Source organism: Trichosurus vulpecula, chromosome 6 (assembly GCF_011100635.1).
Source record: "Trichosurus vulpecula isolate mTriVul1 chromosome 6, mTriVul1.pri, whole genome shotgun sequence".
NCBI lineage: Eukaryota > Metazoa > Chordata > Mammalia > Diprotodontia > Phalangeridae > Trichosurus > Trichosurus vulpecula.
The window spans coordinates 237,979,115-238,002,913 of record NC_050578.1 but is presented as its reverse complement, the minus strand read 5'-3'; the positions used below and the strand labels follow the sequence as shown (position 1 = coordinate 238,002,913).

The 23,799-nt window shown below is 38.2% G+C and overlaps 1 protein-coding gene across 1 annotated transcript in view; it reads right to left on the bottom strand.

Moving 5' to 3' along the window:
- ANO3 (anoctamin 3) overlaps positions 1 to 23,799 on the bottom strand; it is a 270,486-nt gene that overhangs the window by 28,030 nt on the left and 218,657 nt on the right. The window contains exons 15-20 of the mRNA XM_036764751.1: positions 20,118 to 20,200; positions 18,885 to 19,025; positions 17,743 to 17,907; positions 6,904 to 6,940; positions 1,238 to 1,349; positions 173 to 230 (exon numbers count right to left, since the gene is read on the bottom strand). Coding sequence (XP_036620646.1) covers positions 173 to 230; positions 1,238 to 1,349; positions 6,904 to 6,940; positions 17,743 to 17,907; positions 18,885 to 19,025; positions 20,118 to 20,200 — 596 coding nt within the window. The remainder of the gene's footprint in view (positions 1 to 172; positions 231 to 1,237; positions 1,350 to 6,903; positions 6,941 to 17,742; positions 17,908 to 18,884; positions 19,026 to 20,117; positions 20,201 to 23,799) is intronic.

The following is a 23,799-nucleotide window of genomic DNA, read 5'->3' as shown; positions in this document are numbered from 1 at the left end:
ACCAGAGGTAAGAGAGAAGAATAAGTTGTGTATAGCCACCCAGGTAGGAACCAACAGAACTGAGATATCTCAAACCCCAAGTTCAGTCCTTTTTTCTATGCACCAAGCTATTCCCTCATTTATAATCCTGTAGCTCTCTCTTCTCATGTCAGCCGACTACTCAGATACTCACTTCTTCCAATCTCCATCGGTCAAAAAGTTTATTGTATTTTCCTGGACGTCCTGAAAACCTATAAAAAGAAAATTTCCAATTCAGTAGAATTCACTGGGAATTCAAAGAAATGACCTCAAAAGATTAGAAATGGAGATTTTTTTTTAAAAAAGGCTTATTGGCAAAAACTATGCCCCAAATGTTTTATTTTGGTTTTGTTTATATCAAACAATCAATAAGCATTCGTTTGACTCTGAAGGCACTGGAAATATGAAACACAGAAAAGGAGCAATCTCTATTCTCAAGGACCTGACATTCTAATAGGGTAAGACCAAGGCATAGATCACAGTAGAATGGAAGCTACTTGGAGGCAGAGATGGTTTCGTTTTTTATTTGTATCACTGGAGTTTAGCACAGTGTCCACCACAGAAGTTTAATAAATACTTGCTGAATTGAAATCAAATTTGCTTAAAATAAAACAAAAGGAGTAGAATGGAAAATTATCAGAAGCATCATCCAGATGTTCTCCCCCAATCTGTGTGTTTTGTGCTGAATAGATGGCACATTTGGGTGATTGCTCTCTTTAGTCTCCATGTAGATGTTTGGATGGTACCCCTGAACCCAGCCATAACCAAAGCCTCGGTGCCCAAGTGGCAAAGAAAACGACCAAACTGTACAGAACTGTACAGTTCCCAGACCCCTCCCTCACTGAGTGCTGTTTGCTTATCTAAGACTGTTAAAATGACAACACAAACAGCGACAGCAACAATAACAACCAGACAGGCTTCTAGTTGGAGACATTTCCCTATGTTTGCCCAGGGATATACTAGGCATTTGCTATATTGTAATCCCTGCTTTCAAGGGTGGACACAAAGAGACATACAAGGATGGAAAAGAATAGACACCTTTAAGACTGTGCAATTCCCAATCCTAAGCACTGGCTTGCTCCTAACACAAATGGGCCATTCTATAAGAAAGAAGAAAAGGGCCATTTTGGGGGGGAGGTGGAGGGGAGAGATGGGGAATGGAGGGAGGAAAGAGACTTTTGCTCTGACCAGAATCACTGTGTATGTGGAGGTGACTTACCTGCCCAGAAAAAAGGCAATGTAGAAGATGGAGCTGTTTAAGTTGACAAACTGAAATAGGAACATCTTCAGGGCATAGCTGTTCTCCCATTCCAATTCTGTTCGAGGCTGTTCTAAAAGGAATAGCAGAGGGTGGGTTACGTGTACTGATCGAGACAAATGTCAGGTGTTAGGTTTCTCGTCATTATCATTGAATCTCAGAATTGGAAGTGGCCTTCAAGACCATTTAGTCAAACTCTCAAGTGAAGCATAAATCTCTGTGATGGCATCCCTAATGGGTAATCACCCAGCCTCCATCTGAACACCCAGTGGCAAATGATGATCTCCTAAAACATTTTATTGTATTGTTGCGTCATTTTAATTGTTATCTACATCTTCCTCATTTTTGTTGCTTTTTCCTTTTTTGGTCTGTACATGTGATTTTATCATGCTATGGAAGCTCCTTCCACTGATGTCAGACACCAACTCTTTGGTAACTTATACAATTAGAAAATTCACTGAGAGGCTAAAAGACTTGTCCGTTGTCATAAAACCAATATGTGTTAAAAGGACAACTTGAACTCAGATCATCTTGCTTCCAAGACTGGCTTCTCTTTCCAGTCCATACTGCCTCACATCTTACCCTAATAAACATAAAAATTTCATTTCTGTATGCAAAGATCAGAAAAGATGGATTATATATGAAACCATAAATCTCTACTATATATTTTTTTTGTTTTTAAAACATGTAAATATAGGCATAGAATTCATTCAATATGTTACTTTCAAAGGTGTCCTGTTTGTTTGTGCTTCCTTCCAAACTCTGGTCATTTCTATCCAAAGCTCCAACCGCCCAGCAGAATACATCTAATGCTTTCCCATGTGATAATCTTTCAAATATTTAAGATAATATTTGAAGGCCTCAATGTTTCTATTCCCCAAGTTGCTTCAGCACTTGTCAGTAGACCATAAAAGAAGATCCTTCAAAAAAAAAGCCAAGAGAATTTTAAGGAGCTACAGGGAAATACAGAAAATCTCTTTGCTACATTTTCCTTAGAGGAACAACACTTATATGAATGCCCTTAGTTTGATGTCTCTTTCCAGAAAGAATTCTAGCATTAATGACCCCAGAAAATGATTTTATGGTTAAATATTTACCTATCACCCTTTATAGAAGCACAGGCTACCATTTTACTATCTCTATCCTTTTCAAAACTTCAGCTAAACAGGAAGTTCAGGATCTTACAAGTTGTCCAAACTCTCACTTTTTGGAAAGTTTCAATCATCCTTCTCCCCATCCTTCAAGTATGGTAGGACCAAGAACAGCCAATCGCAGAAATAGAGAGTATTAGTTATTATGAGACTGTAAGCCCCTTCAGGCCAGGGCCTGTTTATGACCTAAATCATGTATCATCTTATTTGCTCTGCATTGTGCTCATGGTAGCAGCTTAATAAATATTTGTTAAATTGGATATCAGAAGTAGAAGGAAGCTTAATAACTATGGCAGGACAACCAAGGCTTTATCCTAGGGTACTGACATTTAGGATACTTCAGAATTATCAAGGAACCTTAACATTTATTTAATAAAAATAATTATTTAAAAGAAGCCACCATATACCCATTTTTAATATCCAACATTTGCTAGCCACTATAGCAACAAATGGGGGCAGCTAGATGGCACAGTGGGTAGAGTGCCAGGCCTGGAGTGAGGAAGACTCATCTTCCTGTTCAAATTTGTCCTCAGATACTTACTATGTGAAACTGGGCAAATCATCTCACCCTGTTTGCCTCAGTTTCTCCATCTGTAAAATGAGCTAGAGAAGGAAGTGGCAAACCATTCCAGTATCTTTGCCAAGAAAACCCCGAAGGGGTTGGGGTGGACACAACTGAAGAGCGACTGAACAACAACACATAATTACAAATTTCCATTTTGGTGAACTGAATTTGTCTTAACTATTCCTTGCATTATTTTCACACCACCAACTGCAAAGTTGACTTGAGTTCTATGCTCCTTGACCCAATAACCAGTTCTGCTAACTATGGTTCTGCAATATTTGAGGTCACTCAAGCTAGAGAGAAAAAGCTTCCCCCCGCCTCGAGGCCACAGGTCTTGTCTTCTAGCTTTACAGTCAGCTCTCTATTTACCACCATCTTTATTGGAAAAAAAACAAAAACAAAAAAATCATAGTTTTTATCAGACTAGAGATTATGATAGTAGGTCAGTGTGCTTTATGCTCAATATTGAAAACAAACAAACAAGAAGACTATCTTTCCCGGTAACACATCTGCGTGGAAGCAAACAAATACAAAAGGATGGTTTCCTTCACATTTGGTAAAAACATGAAAGAAATACAATTTAAACCACATATAATTGAATGACACAAAACAAATGTTTGAGATGCAATATGTGATGGCTAATACAGTTAGCCTCAGAATCAGAAAGAACTGTATTCAACTCCCAACTGTGACAAAGTACTGTGTGTGTGTGACCCTGGACAAGTCACTTAAGTGAGCCTTGGTGGGTCAGGCAACTCTCTAAGATTGTAAATTGCTGAGTACATACCACTATGTAATGCTGGATTTTCATTATTGGTAGTTCCATATATCAGGGCAGCTAGGTGGTAGAGTGGATAGAGTGCTAGGCCTGGAGTCAGGATGACTTGAGTTCACATACATACATACATACATATATATATGTGTATATATATGTATATATATATATATATATATATATATATATATATTTACAAGTATATCACTTACTTATAAATATTTTAATGATGCTCATATATAATGTATATATGCATATACACTCATATAAACATGCACACACAATGCACACACACACATTACAGATATGTGTACACACCTATGTAGACCCATGTATAAACATTTGTATATATATGTAAATGTACATATACACTTATAATATATATATATGTGTATGCACATCATGTATAATGTATATATGTATTTATAAACATTTTACTATACTTAGAAGCAGCAGTAAAACATTTTAAAGAAAATTTAGAGAAGAAATTATATCATACTGGGAATCTGGAGTCTTGAAGTTTGCTGATGTCTGGGTCACTAATCCTTCCCATGACATTGGGCAAGTAAGCCATTTCCCCTTTCTGGCACTCTGTGTCCTTATCTGAGGGAGGTCAATGTTATCTAAAGATATTTCAGCTCTAGACCTACGATGCTATGATTTTTAATGGCTGGCTGCTGATTACCTTTGTTTTCTGACTTGTCTTACCCCAAAATGGCTGGAATTCTTATTTTGAATGTTTTGTTTTGTTTTTAACAAGGTACAACACCATATAATAATTATTTAAAATAACTAATGGAAAGGAATAGTTGACTGCGTCACTGGTACTGGCTGCCAGACAGCTGAGGTTCTTGGAAGGAGAATTTGCCATTTTCGTTGGGAACTGAGACACTTTTAATCCACAAGATCAAAGGAGAGGCCCATGGATTGGGAGGGGCAGAACATCTGTGTTCTTAGCCAGAAGATCTCTAATTTCATACTATAAGACTCCTCAAAATACTATTGATCCATATCAGGCATTACTATCAGGACACACAGACCCAGATCATGCTCTCTTTTGCATTGTGGGATTCGTAGTAAACCTCTCTTCAAAGAAGGTATAAGCTGGGTCCACAACCTTCAATCGATCAATCAAGAAGAATTTATAGTGAGATTACTTTGTCCTCTATGACAGAATAACTATGGTTATTAAGTCACTTTGACCTGTTAGGAAAAGCTCAGCTTCATCGGACGCAAAAGAGTTTCTACAATCCATTATTTGGGACAAATGAATGACCCAGAAGGACAAAGGAGAAAGCTTGATTACCCTTAATGCCAGAGAGAAAAAACCTTTTCTTCAGACTCTAAAGAAAACACCTCCAGAAAAGTGAATCAAAGTTCTTTTTCCTTTTTTTCCTTTTTGGCTTCCAGAAAGGAAAAAAAAAGTGTTTGGACCAAAAAACAAAACAATTCCCTCAACCCACCCAAATCTCAAACTGAGTGTCATCTGTTGAAGGTAAAACTAACCCAGAGGTGAAATTAGCATAGGCCTGGAATGATCAAATTGTTGGTTGGCCAAAAATGGGTGGAATAGTGGTTATCTATTCTTGGAAGATTCTGGGTGGATGGGTACTTTGAATTCATCTGTACAATCCTCACCCTGGGGTTTGAATTCCATAGAACCATGACATCTGGAAGGGCTATTTTTTTCCTCTCTGAGGGTTGAAGGTAGGGAATTGTAACCTCTGTTTAAGGAGTTTTCCAGTTTTGGCTAACTCATAACTAACTAACTCATAACTCAATCATTCCAAGCTAATTTCAACCCTGGCATATAAATATTTATTTGTTGCCTACTATGTGCCAGGTACTGTGCTAGGTATTTTTTCCTTAAGCAAATATTTGCAAATTTTATTTCATTTGATCCTTCCAATAACCCTGTGAGATAAGCCCTACCATAGCTTATCTCTATTGGAGAGGGGTTTGAGGAAAAGGAATAAGTGTTTATATTGGGCCTACTATGTACGAGGCACTGTGCTCAGCTGTGTTTGTTTTTAACAGAGGTCACACTTGAGCCTCATGACAACTCTCCAAGGTTAATGCTTTTATTAACCCATTTTCCATTTGGGGAAATTGAGATATACCTAAGTTAAGCAACTTGCCCAGGGTCACACAGTTAGCAAGGCTTGGCGGACAGATTGAAGTTGGGTCTCCCTGACCCCAGGCCCAACGCCCCATCCACTGAGCCAACAGCTCTCTCCTACTTCCCAGAAATGTTGTGAGGATGAGATGAAATAATATTTGTAAAGTAATAATAAGCACTGCCTTTTTACACAGTAGACACTGCATAAATGGTTATTCTTTTCCCCCTTCCACCTCTTCAATGCAGATATGCTCTGGTTTTATAATTTAGAATGTTAAAGAGATTATCAGAGGCACTAACTTGGAAATATGTGACTGCCCAATATCATATAACCAGTTGGTACAGGTGTCAGAGGGGGCCTGTGAACCTTTCTCATTGACTTTGAGGTCTGTTTTCTTTCTCCCTGTGTCTCATCTATTCCTACTCCCTCACAGTATGGTAAGGATCCTAAGAGGCTGTAACATATTCATGGTTGGTAATACCATGTTAGTCAGGTCTAGATCATGGGACCTAGAACTACAGAAGATCTTAGAGGTCATCCCATCCCTCACCTCTTTCAATCAATGACATGCACCAACACTTAAGAACCTACTGTTTGCAGAAACTGAGGCCTAAATTGATTAAGGTGGTCACAGCACTAGAAGGAGAGAACCTTTACAAGCCACGATGCTTCTAAAGAGATCATGGGACATGGAAAGGGACCTAGTCTGAGCTTTCATTATGGATGTTTGCTCCCACCTCACTCTCCTCTCCTACTGACTCCCTCTTTTGGTCCTTTGCAGCTAGGAAGAGTGACTAAAAGCCCCAAACCAGTCCTAGAACCCCCAAACCAGCCAATGGAAACAAAGTGAGCTGATATTGAGTATCTGTGACCCATGCCTAAAGGGGGGCATCAACTGGATTTCTTCAGTGCTGAACAATCAAATCAAAATGTCCTCATAATAGAAAAAAAGTATATTTATACCATCCATTCTATTAAATAGTTTATCGTGACTGCAATAATAACCACGTGCTTACCTAAATTGGTTAGGAAATAAGCCACCTTTTCATAGACCTGCAGTTAAAAGAGAGAACCAGTGTTAACATAGGGTAATAACCAGAATTCTATTCACTGGGGGAAAGGCCAGATTTTAAGCTGAAAAACAGAAAAGTCTTCAAAACAGGTTTTAAACAACAGGGCCCGAACATTCGCAATCAGGATTACAGAGTAGAAGTTTAAATTGCTCAACTACTCTCTTGACACAGTATTTCACAAAATGTATACAGCAGGATTCCTGGAAGACTTGAGGTAACACTGAATTTCTAAAACAGAATAGTTTTTAATGGGTAATCTGAAGAGCTATAAAGAAATAAAGCAAGGGAACATTTTCCCACCTTGGCACTTTTGGTCTCGTGGTTTCCTAGTTCATACTATGTATGAGGCACCATGCTAAGCATTTTACAAACATTATTTCATACATCAACAGTTCAATGGAGCCTCGGAGGAGTGTTTCCTAGGCTTAGAATGCCCTTTCTTCTCCTCATTTCTACCTGCTGACATCTTATGCCTTCTTCAAGATTCAGCCCAAATTCTCCCTCCTCTGTGACACCTGCCTCCAGTCCTAACCCTCTAAATTATCTCTCTTTTTACCAATCTTAATATTCTGTAATCTATAATTTTTTAAAAACAAAACTGAAGACTTTCAACATTCTATGTTAAGGGAGGATATAGGCAAGAGTCACATAGGCTGAGAAAACATGGATGGATTGAAATCTGAACCCTTGAAAGGCATACAAATATTTTTGGATCTTTGGGTCCTAGGTCTAAAGCTAGAAGGGAATGTACCTTATTTTACAGATGAAGAAACTGAGGCCAAATGAAACTAAATTACTTTCCTAGGTCATACAGATAGTAAATAGCAGAGACAGAACTGAAACTCGGGTTTCTCTGACTCCAAGGCCAGAATTATGTTGTCTATCACACTGGCTCCATTTGTGAGATGCCACTGAACTATTGACATATTAGATAATATTTGTAAAATTCTTAGCATTATGCCTGGTGCATAGCATGCTCTTAAAACATGCTTTTTTCTTTCCTTCTCTCCTCCCCTTGTTATATTCTATTGAATTATATTCATCCATGCATGCACATTTCTTATCACTACTACTGATCTTTCAGATCTTTCAGGACAAGGTCAAAGGTTTTAATTTATCTTTGTATATTCTCAACCTAAGAGGCAGGGGGCATGTGGTTTTTATTTCCCTTCATGTACGTGTCCTTCCAATGTCCTCTGAGTAATATTTACTTTTAATTCCTTTGAGATCTAATTTTCTATAACTCATAATCATATAACACCACCAGTAGAATATTGGTACTAAAAATGATGGCCTTCATTTCAGGGAAAAGCTAAGAGTCATTAAGAAAGCTTTGTCATTTTCCAAAATAATACTATTCTCTTGTTTACATGTTGGGCTAATTCACTGGACTGCCCTTTGACCTTATGAGATGACTTTCTACTTGATGAGAATACTTTTGAGATATTCCCATAAATCCTCTATAAAAGATTCACTCACTGTGCTGGAGGCCTTCCTATTATTCTTTTAAGATCTTAAGTATGCCAGGGTAACATTCAAACACTCTATTTCATATTTCTTATTTTTGTTCCATGTCGGATTCACTCCTTTTCTGCTCATGTGAATCCTAGATAATATTGTTGGTGCCATTTCTTAAATGCAAATCAGGCATGACCGAAAAAGCAGCTTCAAATGCTTGCTATGTCACGTACAGTACCTACATCGCAGGGTTGTTGTGAGGCTTAAAGGAGGTTGGGTGTATAGAGCATTCAGTGAACTTTAAAGTGCTAAAGAAATGGCAGTTATTTTAAGAAACCAATTTCTTGCCCTGTACGGTCTATGGATAATTAATAGCTTAGCTATCAAGTTGACAATCACCGCCATTCTAGTGGCATTCAAGTTTTAGGGAACGTCTAGATAAAAACAGGTAATAAAAATTGTTTTGGGGGGGAAACAAATTATTGTTACTGTTAATATTAGTTTGATAAGAGATCTCATCTACAAATTAAGGGATAGGGACTAGACTAGAGGTGGGGAACCTGCAGCCTTGAGACCACATGTGGCCTTCTAGGTCTAGCATTTTAACCGTAGTTCAAGTTCTACAGAACAAGTCCTTTTATTAAAGAGATTTGTTCTGTGAAGTTTGGATTTAGTTCAAGGGCTGCACTTGAGGATCTAGCGGACTACATGTGACCCAATTGCCCATGGTTACAAAGCCAGCATGTGCCAGAGACAGAACCCGAATCCAGGTTTTATTGGTCCTGCAAGCTGCCCCTTTACAAACGTAAACAAACAAATAAAGAATGGGCACATATGTCTTCTCTACCAACCAGGGCTTCTCTCACTGATCATGTGCACAAATGCATACGTATAAAGTCATGATTATTATCTCTTACAGATGCATTGCATACCTCACAAAGTGATTTCTAAGGCCTCTACCACCTTAGATGTGTGCAGGATGTGACTTGGAGTTATCCTCAGAGGAGAGGTAAAGAATAATCCTTATTCCATGATGTATCTACATATCGGGGCCACCCTTAATGCACTCCCATGTCTCCCAGTGCTGACATTCAAGGTTCCAAGATGTGTTCCAGCTCTAATTTTGTATGCTATAGGTCTTCATGTCCTTTCCAGCTGTGACATTCTATGCCCTAAGGTCTCTTAATGCTCTAATATTTTACATTCTTTGCTCTAATGTTATCCAATTCTGCCATTTGATATTATAAGGTATGTCTCAGTTCAAACATTCTATGCTCCAAGAGCCATTCCAGCCCAAACATTCTGTTCTATCCCTTCTTTTAGCTCTATGTTCCTTCCAGCTGAAATTCCACACTCTAAGGTACCTCTCCATTCTGATATTCTGTGTTCTAAGACCCCTTACAGCTCTGACATCCAATGTTCCAAGAGTTCTTTTAGGCTTATTCTGAGTTCTATGTGCTTTGGCTTCTTAAAGATCAAGCATTCTTATAATTAAATCAACACAATGGCTAAAACCTAGTGAATCCCATGACTTTAAAGACAGAAGAATTTCATTTTGTTTGACTGCTTTTCATTTCCTTGGAGATGGCACAGTATCCCCTAGATTAATACAGCTGGACAGAAGCTCCTACTTACACTGAATTTTAACATTATTAATGAGCTTTAATGTTCAGTTAATTAACAAAGACACATGTCAGGGCTGGCAGGAATTCCACTACCACCAGCCTTACAAGAGCATTGTGTACTTTTTGTGAAACTTTAAAAGACATTTAAAAAGCCATTGTCTGATACTTAATAATGCTCTCCACTTTAGAGAGCAGGAGTGAGGGGACTGCAAGTATGACTACCCTTTTGATAAAGATATTTAGGAGGAGATATAGTATAACTTAATTACTGACGTGCCCAATATTTGTCAAGCAAACCTAGCTCTTTTTTTCCTAAGTGGGTACCAGTCTTACGTGTCAATATAGGTTACAAGGGTGGGGAACCCTTAGCCTCAAGGCCACATGTGACCCTCTAGGTCCTCAGGGTACTCAAGTGTAGCCTTCAGTCAAAGGGCCACACTTGAGGACCTTGAGGGCCACATGTGGCCTTGAGGCCAAGGGTTCCCCACCCAGATAGGACTTAGAACTGGCCTCCATTTTAGATTAGTATTGAGTCTAACCCATTCATTTCAGAGAGGAAGAAATTAAGGCACAAAGCATTCTCTTAACAAGTGACTTGCTAAGATTTTCATCTGAAAAATGAGTATAGAGCCAAATGTTAATAATTTACATATGAGAACATGTAAATGAAAAATCCCAAATCAAAGAGCAAGGGATTCAGAGTCGAGTCAGTAGATCTGAGTTAAAATCTTGGCACTACATTTACATAGCTGAGTGACAGTGGGTAAGTCCCTTAACTTCTCTGAGACTTTATTCTCTGTAAAATGAGGGGTTTGGATTACATGACCCTGAAGATCCCTTACAACTTTTAATTCCATGGTCCCTAAACTATGTCAACTTTAGAGGCATTGTTTTCCCTCTCCTTCCTCCCATTATGTCCTTTTACTGTAAAAGACAATGGAATAAGTCAAGAGATATTTATTAAGTTCCTATGATGTATCAGGTATCAGAGAGACAGAGAAGGGCAAAAGACAGTCCCAATTTTCAAGGAGCTCACAATGTAAGGGGAGAAACAACATGCTAACATTGAGGCATAGACAAGCTAAATACAGGATAAATTGGAAATAATTAACAGAGGGAAAGCACTAGAATTAAGGAGATCAGGAAAAGCTTCTTGTACAAGGTGGGGTTTTGGCTGGGACATGAAGGAGGTCAGGAGAGCAGAGATGAAGAGAGAGGAAATTCCAGGCATGAGGAATGGCTGGTGAAAATGCCCACAACTGGGAAATGGAATGACTAATTTGAGACATAGCTCAAGGTATAAGAAGGCTGGGAAGGAAGGAAGATGTTAAATTATGGAGGGCTTTAAAAGCCAAAGAAGATTTTATATTGGATCCTAGATTTGATAGGGAGCCACTGGAGTAGAGAGGGTAACATAGTCTGACCTGCACTTTAAAAAAAAATAAATGAATGAGGCATTTATTAAGCACTTACTATTCACAGCACTGTGATACAAACACTGGATACGTATTACACACACACACACACACACACACACACACACACACACACACATATTCTATATAAATAGAATTGGGAATTGAATTCTATATTCTATATAAATAGAAAATTAAGACAGTCTCTGCTTTCAGGAAAGTCTCGTTCTTTTGTGTTTTTTTGCCCCCCTTTTTAACATTCATTTTTAGAAAAATTTGAGTTCCAAATTCTCTCTCTCTCTCCTTCCAGGCTCTCCCTCCCCCACTGAGAAGGCAAGCAATAAGATGATTCATACTTCAGGAAGATCACTTTGATAGTGAAGATGGAAGATGGGGTGGATCAGGGAAGAGACTTGAGCTATACAGAACAGCCAGCAGGTTAGTGACATTGTAGAGGTATCGGGGATGAGAGCCAGCATCAGGGTAGTGGCAGAATCAGAGCAAAGAAGGGAGTATATGCAAGAGATGTTACAAAGGTGAAACTGAAATACCGTGGCAACTGACTGGCTATGGGGAATGAGAAAAAGTGAAGTTTTGAGGATGACCCTTAGGTTGGGAACCTAGGTGATTGGGAGGATGCTGGTAGCCTTCCGTACTAATAGGAAGTAAGGAAGCAGTAAAGGAATGTAGGGAAAGATAACGAATCCCTAAAACCCACAGAGAAGAGACTATTAAGGAGATTATAATCTATTACATCAAAGGCTGTAGAGAGGTCAAGAATGAAGAGAATAGAGAAAAGGTCATTAGATTTGGTAGTTATGATATCATGAACAACTTTGGAGAGAACCATTTTGGTTGAATGATGAAGGTGGAAACCAGGCTGTAGAGAGTTAAAGAGAGAAGGAGAGGAAAGGAAGTGAAGGTAAATATTGTAGGTGGTCTTTTCAAGGAGTTGAGCCACCAAAGGGAGGAGAGATATAGCTTTGAAGGATGGATAGACCAATTGAGGGTTTTGAGGATGGTGGGGACATGCACAAATTTGTAGGTGATAGGAAAGCAGTCAGTAGATGGGGAGATATGGAAGATAAATGAGAGAATAAAATGATACAGGGAGCAATCTGTTAGAGAAGATGGGATGGAATGGGATTACTTGTACATGTAGGAAAGTGTATGTATGTATATATGTGTGTTATGCACACATAAACCACACACACCCCATACATTAGTAGGACATAAGAAGCAGCTGGAGAATACAAACGACCACATAGAGAAACTAGAAATAATATCTCCACAATCCTCTGTTCACAAAAATCAACCATGGATAATTGCTGAAAGTAATTTTGACTATTAAAAATATCCCATCAAGACTATCAAAGAATGTCATTTTATGACAGTGAGTAGAGAGCCTGGCCTTGGTATCAGGAATACCTGAGTCAAAGTTCCACCTCAAAAACATATTGGTCAGGTGACTGAACAAGGTGTTTGTCCTTTCAGAATTTTCTAAGACTAAGTTTTTGGGGTGTTGCCAATCTGCTTTGGCAGCTTCCTTATCAGGGGTATCCTAGACCAATGAAATCACAGGGCCGGTCCCTACAAGGGCCATGACCAAAACTTAACACTCCATAATCTATATTTTGCAATAATCTCGTTTACGTTTGAAATTACTTTAAATAAATATGTCTCCCAAGTAGATACTGGGAATGTCTGGAAGCATTTCCTAGATAGGGACCCAAGAGAGTTTTCTTGAAGGTTGTTTGGAGGATTAAATAAGATAATAAATGCATAATATGTAACAAACCTTATGGTGCTACATAAAGGATAGCTATGATTATCATTACAAGAAGGCCAGCACTGGGTACTATGAAGAATACTAAATTGGGTATCAAAGGACCTGGGTTCAAATCTAGCTCTGCTATGTAGTAAATGAATCAAGCCTTAGCTTCTTTGGAATATGGTTTTCCTCATTTGTAAAACGGAGAGGCTGATTCAATGATCTCAAATTTATGATCCCAGGCACAGGTCCTATTGTGTATTTGGTCCTATACTATGTAAGTATGAAGTAGTGTAGAAATGTGTTACTCTTGTTAACAGGCATTGGGCATCCTATACATAACAGACTCAGGTCTTCCAGACTCTAGGTCTAGTGTGCTATTTATACGCATGTAAGGCATATATACAAATGCATATACATACATATAAACATATACACATGAATGTACACACATATATACCTATATAAATTTATTATTCATAATAATAACAGCAACTAGCATTTATATAGTGCCTACTATATGCTAGGTTGGCACTGTACTAAGCTCTTTCTGCTAATATTTTATCATTTGATCCTCACAACAAGAGAGGGGGTGTTGTTATCCCCATTTTACACTTGAGGAAACTGAGGCAAACAAAGGTTGAGTGAAATATAAATATGCACAATACATATGCCTATGCACACATACATACAAATGTGAATACATAAATATACATATATACGTGTATACATATACATATATATACATATACATATATATATATATATATATATATATATATATATATATATATATATATATATATATATACACACACACACATATACACACACCCACATCCACACACACACATATTTCCATTTATAGATTGGGGAAATGAGACTTAGTGAGGCCACCTTACTTGTCGATGGTGCTAGTATGGATCAAAGCAGGATTTGAACCTAGGTCTCCTGAATTAAAATCCCAATGTTCTTTCCATACTCCCAATCTAACTAGATCCAAGTTTGTATAAGAGACTAAAATTCCCAAATTTTCATAAGAAATCACTAATTTTCTTCAGACTGTGATTCTCCATTTTATATGACTCAATTTTTTTAGACTAGGCATATTTTTATTGTAATATCAGCATGCTATTATTTTTGTCCAACATATTGCAATTTCGCAGACATGTTGTTTTAGAGGGATGACAGAAGAGAAGATTTGAATTGGGACTGTCCTGGGAAATCCGCAGTCTATGTCACTATTATCCGAAGTCCCAGAACGGAAGGGAGCTTAGTGATCCCGTTAACTAGGGACCTCTGTTTGTAGATCAGAAAAGTGAGACCCAGAGAAAAAAATGCCTAAAGCCACACAGGGAGTTAGCAGCAAACTCAGAATTGTTGCCAGATCTTCTCGTTAGTTCCGTTATATGGCAAAGCTTTTCAGGAAGGATAAAGCAAACAAAAAAACAACCTTTTCAGTTTTTGTAGAGGTAAATAATTACCTCTTTGGATTGAGGCAGTGCCAGAAGTAACACTAAGTTGGAATCCAAAGAGGCTTTAGAAAATGTAAATATGTTCTAGCTGAAGTCACAAAAGAAAGTAGTCCCTGGGCTGGTTTTGTTTTCCAACGTCCTTTCCAGATGTAATTCATATATCCCAGTCTATGAGCCAACAGTTTGCACTGAACATTCCAAGGGCTCTGACCTTGGACTCAAGACTTATCTGGGCAAAGATTTGTATTCAGTAGCACAGAAATTAAATCACTCCCTAAAAAGGCAGTCTGGGAAAGCAGACAAAGCAATCAGCCAGGATCCAGGGACTTCAGAGACCCTCTGTGCTGGTCCAGGGTTTCTTAATCTGACGTCTATGTTTTCTCTTAAAACTTTATATATTTTATTTCACACCTTTAAAAACATCATCCCTACAAAAGAGCTATAGGCTTCGCCACACTATGATAGGGGTCCATGATAGAAAAAGAGGTTAAGAACCTCTGCACGCATTTGATTGGCTCCTTTTACAGGTGAGGAGACTGAGGTCTAGAGAAGTTAAATGATTTGTCCAACGCTACTCTGATGTTAGGCATTAAAGGCAGGACTTTGAAACCAAGAACTCTGAGTCCAGAACCAGTGATGTCTCTATGAGACCGAAGAGAACACTGAGTTTCAGTATTCTTATCTGCAAAATGGGAACGGCAATAATACTATTATGTGATAATAAGTAAACAAGTTCTCAAGCCACTTTAGGCTCATCTCACCTAATGCTTGGTCTACAAGGTCAATTAAGTCTTGTGTTCTGGTGAACAGGATCCTATATTTAGAACTGGCAGGGACCTTGAGGACATCTAGTTTAATCCCCACATTTGACAGATGAAAAAACTGAGGTCTAGAGCAGTTAAGAGATATGCTTAAAGTTGTGATTTAATAAGCAATGGATGCTGGATTTGAACCCAGGTCCTCCGATTCTGAATCTGGTCTTGTTTCTACAATCTTAGCCTCAGACACTTAGTAGCTGTGTCACCCTGGGCAAGTCACTTCATTCCTCTCTGCACCAGTTTCCTCACCTGAAAAGTGGAACTAATAGCAGGGTTGTTGTGAGCAGAGAATATTTGTAAAGTACTTTGTAAATCTTAAAACTCTGTATCTATATATCTATGCAGAGAATATTTGTAAAGTACTTTGTAAATCTTAAAACTCTGTATCTATATATCTATTGCATGTATATACAAACACACACATATATACAGACATGCACACACACATATGTATATGTATATACACTAGCTAGGATAGATATGTGTCTGTATGTAGCTATTGTATATGTTTGTAACTCTACTAGTATATATACATATATACTACCTAGTGTATGTATGTGTGTCCACGTACACACACACACACACACATACACACGCTATCATTATAATGAAAGCAGGTCTGCTTGCCCTGTAGTCATATCCTTGAACTTGCTTATTAATTAGGGTGAAATCCCACTTCTTGCCTGATTAACCGCAAGTCCGCTCTGCTTAGCAAGCCTTTCTTCCCTAGGCCTCTCTCTCCCTCTCTTGATCTTTCTTCAAGACTCAGCTCAAGGAGCAGCTAGGTGGCACAATGAGTGGAGCACCAGCCCTGGAGTCAGGAGGACCTGAGTTCAAATTTAGCCTCAGACACTTGACACACTTATTAGCTGTGTGACCTTGGGCAAGTCACTTAACCCCAATTGCCCTGCCTTCCTCCCTCCAAAAAAAAAATGACAGCTCAAGGGTCACAAGACTTGTGAAACTGTTCCTGATCTAGGCTATAGGTGCTTTTCTCTCAAATTACATTGGCTCAATAGAGTATATGATATAATTCCCCTTTTCCTTTTGACCTATTGCTTAGTCAACTGTAAGCTCCTTGAGGGAAAGGATTGTGTGGGTCTTGTTTCCTGCATCTGCAGCCCTGAGCACAATGAGTGGCACATAGGAAATGATTAATTAAAATGTATTATTAATAAGTATTAAGTGCTTGTTATGAAGGATTTGTTGAATGGTTGGAGAATGTGGAAGTTAGTAAATGTTCCTTCCTTTTCTTTCCCTGCCCCTCCCAATCTTTCCACTCCTATTGTTATCTAACAGTATGCCATTACGTGGTTAATAATCACCACCGTAATGGCTAGTATTTATAGCATATTTTAAAATTTTACAAAGTGTTTTATCCATATTATCTCATTTGATATCCTTAATTGTATGTATCATTGATCTACTCAGCAATTACTCATTTCTCTAGGTGACTCATCTGTGATTTATTAGATTCTAATCCCCTTAAAGAAAGAAGGGACATCTGTTTAAATCTGAAAATAATACCAACAACTTCCATTTGTGGGGCCCTTCAAGGTTTACACGTCTATTTGCTTGTTCCTCATACTAATTGGGAGTGGGCACGATAAGCCCAAACTTTACAGCTGAGAAACCTGAGACTCACAGGGGTTAAATGACTTACCCACAGTCACGTAGGGAGTAAGTGGAAGATCATGCAAGGTTATTTACCCACCAAGAACTCAGAGCATCTCAGGAGCATGGCACTAAAGCCTAAAGGACCTAAGAGGTGATTACATCCAAATCCCTTATTTTTAACACATGAAGAAAACGAAGCTTAGAGAGGTCTGAAGTGTGAACGGCTAATACCAACCATAATAATGATAAATGCAAATGAGAATAGCAATAACTAGCATTCACATGGCTCTTTAAGTTTTGTAAAACACTTTACAAGTATCATATTGTTTTAAGCACACAACAATCCCGGGAAGTAAGTGTTATAACTCCTCTCATTTAACAGATGAAGAAATGGAGGCAGTTACTGGTTAAGTGACGTGGCCCAGGGTCACACACTAGTAATTATCTGAGGCTAGATTTGAATTCAGAACTTTCTGACTTCAGATCCGGCGTGAAGTTTTATTTGCTTGACATACTGTGTGGCTCTATTCTCTCTTCTATGTCATAGAAGTTACAGCAACATTTGTCTCCTCCAAACAGGGGAAAAAAATCGCAAATGCTTACAACGTTCAGAAACATGATGATCACAAAATTGATGCAGACTCCAGTCCCTGACGTGGCAAACTGCCAGTATTTTTTGACGAAATACCACTTGAAAGATGCAAAGTGCTCCATGGCCACGAGACGATAAACCACGACAGCAAAGACCGTGGTGAGCACCAAAGAAATCTGGATTGGGAGACATGAGAAAGTGAAATCACTACCAAGCTTGTGTCTCACACACCTGTCCCCAGTGAGAGAAGCAGGCTCTCCGAGGAAGGAGACACAATAAATTCTGCTCTTTTCTCAAGTAGTAGAAGATTATTGTTTAACACTTCATAGTTAAATTGAACCATATGGAATTCATGCAATACTTTAGAAAAAGAATCCATAATCATCATTTGATTTAAACTGATAACCATCTAATGTTGCAATTATTGCTAAACTGTATTCCAACATAAATTCCTTCCTTTTATGTTTTATGAATTTGAAAGCATTTGATGTGAAAACCCATAGTCTTCATCAGACTACCAAAGGATCCCTGACACAAAGAAGGCTCAATACACCTGTTGTAGTAGGAGAAAGCATTCAGTAAGTGCCTACTATTTGTTAGGCACCTACCTAGGCTCTGGGGATGAAGGAATGAAACAAAATTTATTCTTGAAGAGCTTACATTACAGCAAATCAAAGCTCTTTCATTTTTGTCTTTTTATTTTTAGCACCTAATATGCTGCCTTGAACACAGTAGGTACTTAATATTTTTAAAATGAATCATAGCGAAGGACTTTCTCTGTTCAAATCACTACTGACTAGAGGCTAACATCAGATGCATAATATTAGTAGAGATATATTTTAAGGAATTTCCATTTCTCTACTTTATTCATACAGTGAAGGTCCCCAAAGAGGTCTTTATAAGCAGCATAACCACTGTCATCAGAATAATTCTATGACTTTTACAAGTCTCTCTCCTGCCCCCACCCTTGCTGATCCCTCAGTAACCCAATGTATATTTAATGAATATATTTATTTAATAAGACATTCAAGGCCTCACAATCAGTTGCTCCCACAGAAATATTGCAATTCTTCCTGGATCTAGAATTCTCTCTCCTTTTAGAATATCTCATCTGGGAAAGGCCATGAGCATTAACGTTCTGCCATTACTCTACCATTAAGAATATTCCTAATATGGAGATCATAAGCCGAAGGAGTTTGTCCATGAAGGGCTGGTAAGGCTCAGGTTTTCCTGTGATGGGATTCACTCTTTCCACCTGGGCATACTTTCTTTCAAACTGGGGGCGAACGTTTTCCTAGGAAAGAGAAGAAGCCATGAAGTCTGTTAATATTTTCATAAAAGCCACCATGAAGAGCAAGCCAAGAGTTTCTTCTATTTAAAAATAAAATACCTATAACTTGGCAAGAGGAGTCACTGTCTTTTCTCAATAACAATGATAATAATATTTATATATTTACATATTTATATATTTTACATATTTATATAACTCTGTAAGGTTAGAAAAGTGCTTTATACATATTATATACTATGCTTCATTTGATATATCAAGCCTTTGAAGCAATACAATTATTATTCCCATTTTATGTATGAGTCGACTAAGGAGGAGAATAGGGAAGTGACTGGGCCAGGGTCACACGGCTAATAAATGTACAATTAGGGATTTGAACTCAGGTGTTACGATTCCAAATCCCAGTGTTCTATCAACCATATCACCTATCTCTGAAAACAGCCTCCAAGTAATCAAGACACTTTTCATTCGTATAAACTTTTCATAAGTAAAGGTAAAACGGGAAAAATACACAGAATATATTGTTATTCCATCCACAAATACAATTGCCATCCATATCATATGGATTTCTTAATAAGGACCACCTGTGATTTGGGTTATTGTAGCTCACCCACTTGCTAATTGGAAGAGATGACAACTGAATGAACATCAATGGCAACCTTGTATTCATTACTAACTTCTTGAGAAATATCGTATTCGTGCCAAAGTTTTTCCATTAAGGATCATAAGTTTGAACAATCCCCAATGATGCCTTTCTAATTCTGTTGCCATCCTTTCTCTGTGATGTCTTATCTCCAGAACACATAACTATGTGAAATAACTGGGGATTAACCCCAGGATACCAACATGGAGGGGGTATACTTCCTCTTCAAAGTGCCCCTCCTCCCTGGGGTGTGAGTTTTCTCAGGGTCTTGTCCACATGGACCTCCTCTTTGGTGCTCGCCTTCCCTCTCTACTCCTGTGGATGCACTGGCCAGGCCACCCCTGTTCATGGTGAGACTCCGCCTAGGTTCAGACTGTTGTCTGCATTATTATCATGACTGTCTCCCAAGTCAATATGTCCCAGGCACAAAAATTCTTAATTCCATCACTGCTTACCTCCTCCTCTTCCCAGTCAATAAGGTCCCAGTCATAGGTCAACACAGCCCTCCTCCTCTTCCAGAACTCTAAGAAAACTGTAGCTGTAAAAAATAGTTTATTCTTTAGGAATATTATGTATTTGTTAGGAGAAAGTGAGGAATGCCCAGCCAGGAGGACATCGACAAGAGTCCTAAAGATGGGTGGGCATGGAAAAGTTGCTATATTTATCATTGAGGTAAGTCCCTTACAAATAAAATCACCAATCCATTTGAACTTTGAAGTATTTAAGAATAATATCATGTATTTTCCCATTAAATTGAAGCATTTTAAAATGTGTACGTATTCTTTTTATAATCTATGCTCCTCCTCGTGACATAGGAAATGAAGTAACACTAACTACTGAATGATGAGTGCTACCTTCCCACCTGCTCTGTTTCCCCTACCTATCTCTCTATTTTGATCCCCTCCCCTCCAATAGAACACCAGAAGAAAGCTAGTCTTTAGGGGTAGCAGCAACATTTAAGTCAGTCTTGAGATGTGATTCAGAAATGGCAAGGTCTTCACAAAGGCTAGCTGCTTTTGAAATTAGGTGGCGCATGGTTGACAGAGAGCTGGGCCTGGAGTCATGAAGACTGCAGTTCAAATCCTTACTGTGTGACCCTGAGTAAGTAACTTAACTTGTTTGCCTCAGTTTCCTCATCTGTAAAATAAGGATAATTATAACACCCACCTCCCAGGGTTGTTGTAAGCATCAAATCAGATAATAAAATACTTAGCACAGTGCCTGGCACTCAGTAAGTGCTATAAAAATGCTAGCTATTTTTATTATCTTTTATGTACATGGCAAACATTTTTTCTTTAGTGATATGGTGAATTCCCTTGCACAGACAAATTAGAAAGGCTGCTTGAAAAGCACTGGAAGAAGAAGAAAAAGAAGTTGTTATAGTCTAGTCATTGCAAGAGTAATAAGGGATCTAAATACTTTAAACACAAAAGATAGCTAATAAATGGTTGTTGAATGGTTATTGGTTATTGTCTTTTGTTCTGGGAGAGTTAGAGTCAAGGTACAGTGTGTCTGACTGTATACTTAAATGCCTAAAATAAAATACATGAGATTTTAAAAAGAAACCTATTCTATTGAAACATCGTTCTCCCCCATCCACTCTTCCCTCTCTCTTGCGCACATGTTTATAGACCCTGCTTTGATGCTCATAAATGATTGTTACCATGGACCAATCATTTAACCTCTATGAATCTCAGTTTCCTCATTTGTAAAACTGAAATGGAAAACAATCAAAGAGCATGTATCAGCTACTTACTATGGCTACAAAGATATAAAACTAACAAACAAACAAAAAAATCCCTGGCTTCAAGTAGCTTACATTCTATCAAGCATAAACAACACTTATAGAACTTGTTCTGTGAAGAGCCCCAAATGAAATTATATGTGAAGTGCTTCACAAATCTCAAAGGTCTATGTCAGCTATTTAAAGATTCTAATTAAGTCAAGGACCATAGGTTCGGATTAATCCCAGTTTCAACCTGTAGCTTCCATCAATAGTGATTTCATGGTACCTCTGAGGCTTTTATAACTTCAGGAAAGTTTCCATTCTGAGTTTCAGTCCTAACCTAGCTTATATTAAACTTTGTTATAAGTATTTGTACTCAGAAATTTATTTCTTCTTTCCAGAATAGAAATTAGAGAGAAAATAAGATGCACATTCTAATAGAATAGTGCCCAAGGATGTCTTAGGTTAATAGAATATTTTTTTAAAAAATTGAAAGCATCTTAAGCATCTGTACTATAGAGTAGATGGTTTTTAAAGGCAACACTGAAAAGCCAACAATTCCATTTTATTCCTTAGTATAGGAGACCTTTCCTGGGCTTCCCATCCTTAACATATTTCAAATATTCTTAAGTTGCATTATACCATTCTACATATTGAGGCTTCCTTGCAATTTAGAATCAGCTTTTAACAGAATATGCCAAGCTTCTGTGATTCCATCAGTTTTAGAACTACCTGGAGCTAAGAAAGATACCAATTATTTTTTGATTTAGCAGATAAGTCTTAAAGTCACAGTGTTGTGAAATGACTAGCACAGTCATGTAGCCAGCAGGTGTTAGAGGTGGTATTTAAACCCATGTGTCCCTGATTCCGCCCCAGTGCTGTATCTACCCCATCTCCCTGCCTCAAGGAATCACTTTTAGTCCAAAATAAATATACCAATATCTTTCTAATTGGTGTATGGGAAAATATGTTATCTTTGGAATCAGAGGACCTGGGTTTAAAACCTGAATCCCCTCCTGTCTACCTTTGTGACCTCAGGCAATTTCCTTATCCTTTCTGGGTCTCATTTCCTAGTGTATAAAATGAGGGAGTTGGACTCTAGGTGACCTCAAAAGTCCTTTCCAACCCTAAAATGATGATTGGACTCAAAAATTTCTAGGATCATAGAACACAAAGATTGTAAGGGTCTTCATTTTGCAGATATAGAAACTGAGACACAAGAGATGGAAGTGGACCATCTTGCCCCAAACTGTGCAGTTGTATTGGTGGTGGGGCTGGGATCAGGATGTTAATCTTTCAATTCCCAGCCCTGGGTTCTTTCCACTATACAACCCCAAATCTAAAAAACAAAATATAACAACAACAAACAAATAGAAATTGATAGAACAAGTCAAGAAAAGACTGTTCTGAAGGTGGGGCCTGAGAGAGAATCAAAAGTACTTGTTTCATTACTGAAGATGAAAACTTGAAGTTTCTTAAAATGAGCTGGAGCTTGAATCACTGTTTATCAGGAACTGCAACTCTGAGACTGCCAATTTGGAGGGGGTCCAAGTGCTACTAAGTCTTTCACTCGGCTTCTTAGATTTATTTTTAATAACATTCTCAAGCACAATGTGCTTCCCCCACATGGTGTTGCAATCTTCCCTTTCACAAGACAGAAGTGGGATCATTGTTGAAGGGATTCTAGCAATGAATTGGGGAGCTCTTTGAATTTATTCCAGGAGAATATTTACAGTACAATTTTAGTTGCCCCGCCCCTTTGGAGGTGTGTTCATTTTTAATTTTAATAACTTTTGTTTTCACATTACCTTCATTTTCTAATTGATTCCTTATTACTCCTCCACACAGTAAGATACCACTTGTCACAAAGAATAAAAAAAGCAATTCTGCCAAACCAATACATCAGATAATCAATCAATAAACATTGATTAAGCACCTGCTATATGTCAGGCACTCTGCCAAGTGCTAGGAATACAAAAAGAGGCAAAAGACAGTCCTTGCCTTTAAGGGGCTCACAATCTACTGGTGGAGACAATATACAAACAAATATATACAAAGCAAGGATATGAGGGCTAAATAGGAAATTAAAAGAGAGAAGGCACTAGAATTAAGAGAGGCTGGTGAAGTTCCTGCAGAAGGTAAGATTTAGTGGGCATGGGAAGGAACCCAGGGAGGTCAGTAGTCAGAGTAGAGTAAGGAGAGCATTCCAGGCATGAAGGACAGCCTTAAAATAAATTCCTGGAGCCAACAGATGGAGTGTGCAGTGTGTGGAACAGCTAGGAGGCAAGCATTACTAAGTGGAGTACCTGTCAGGAAGTAAGGTGTAAGCAGCCTGGAAATGTAGGAGGGGGCCAGGCTATGAAGGGCTTTGAATGCCAAATAGAGTATTTTGCATTTTATCCTTCAGGCAA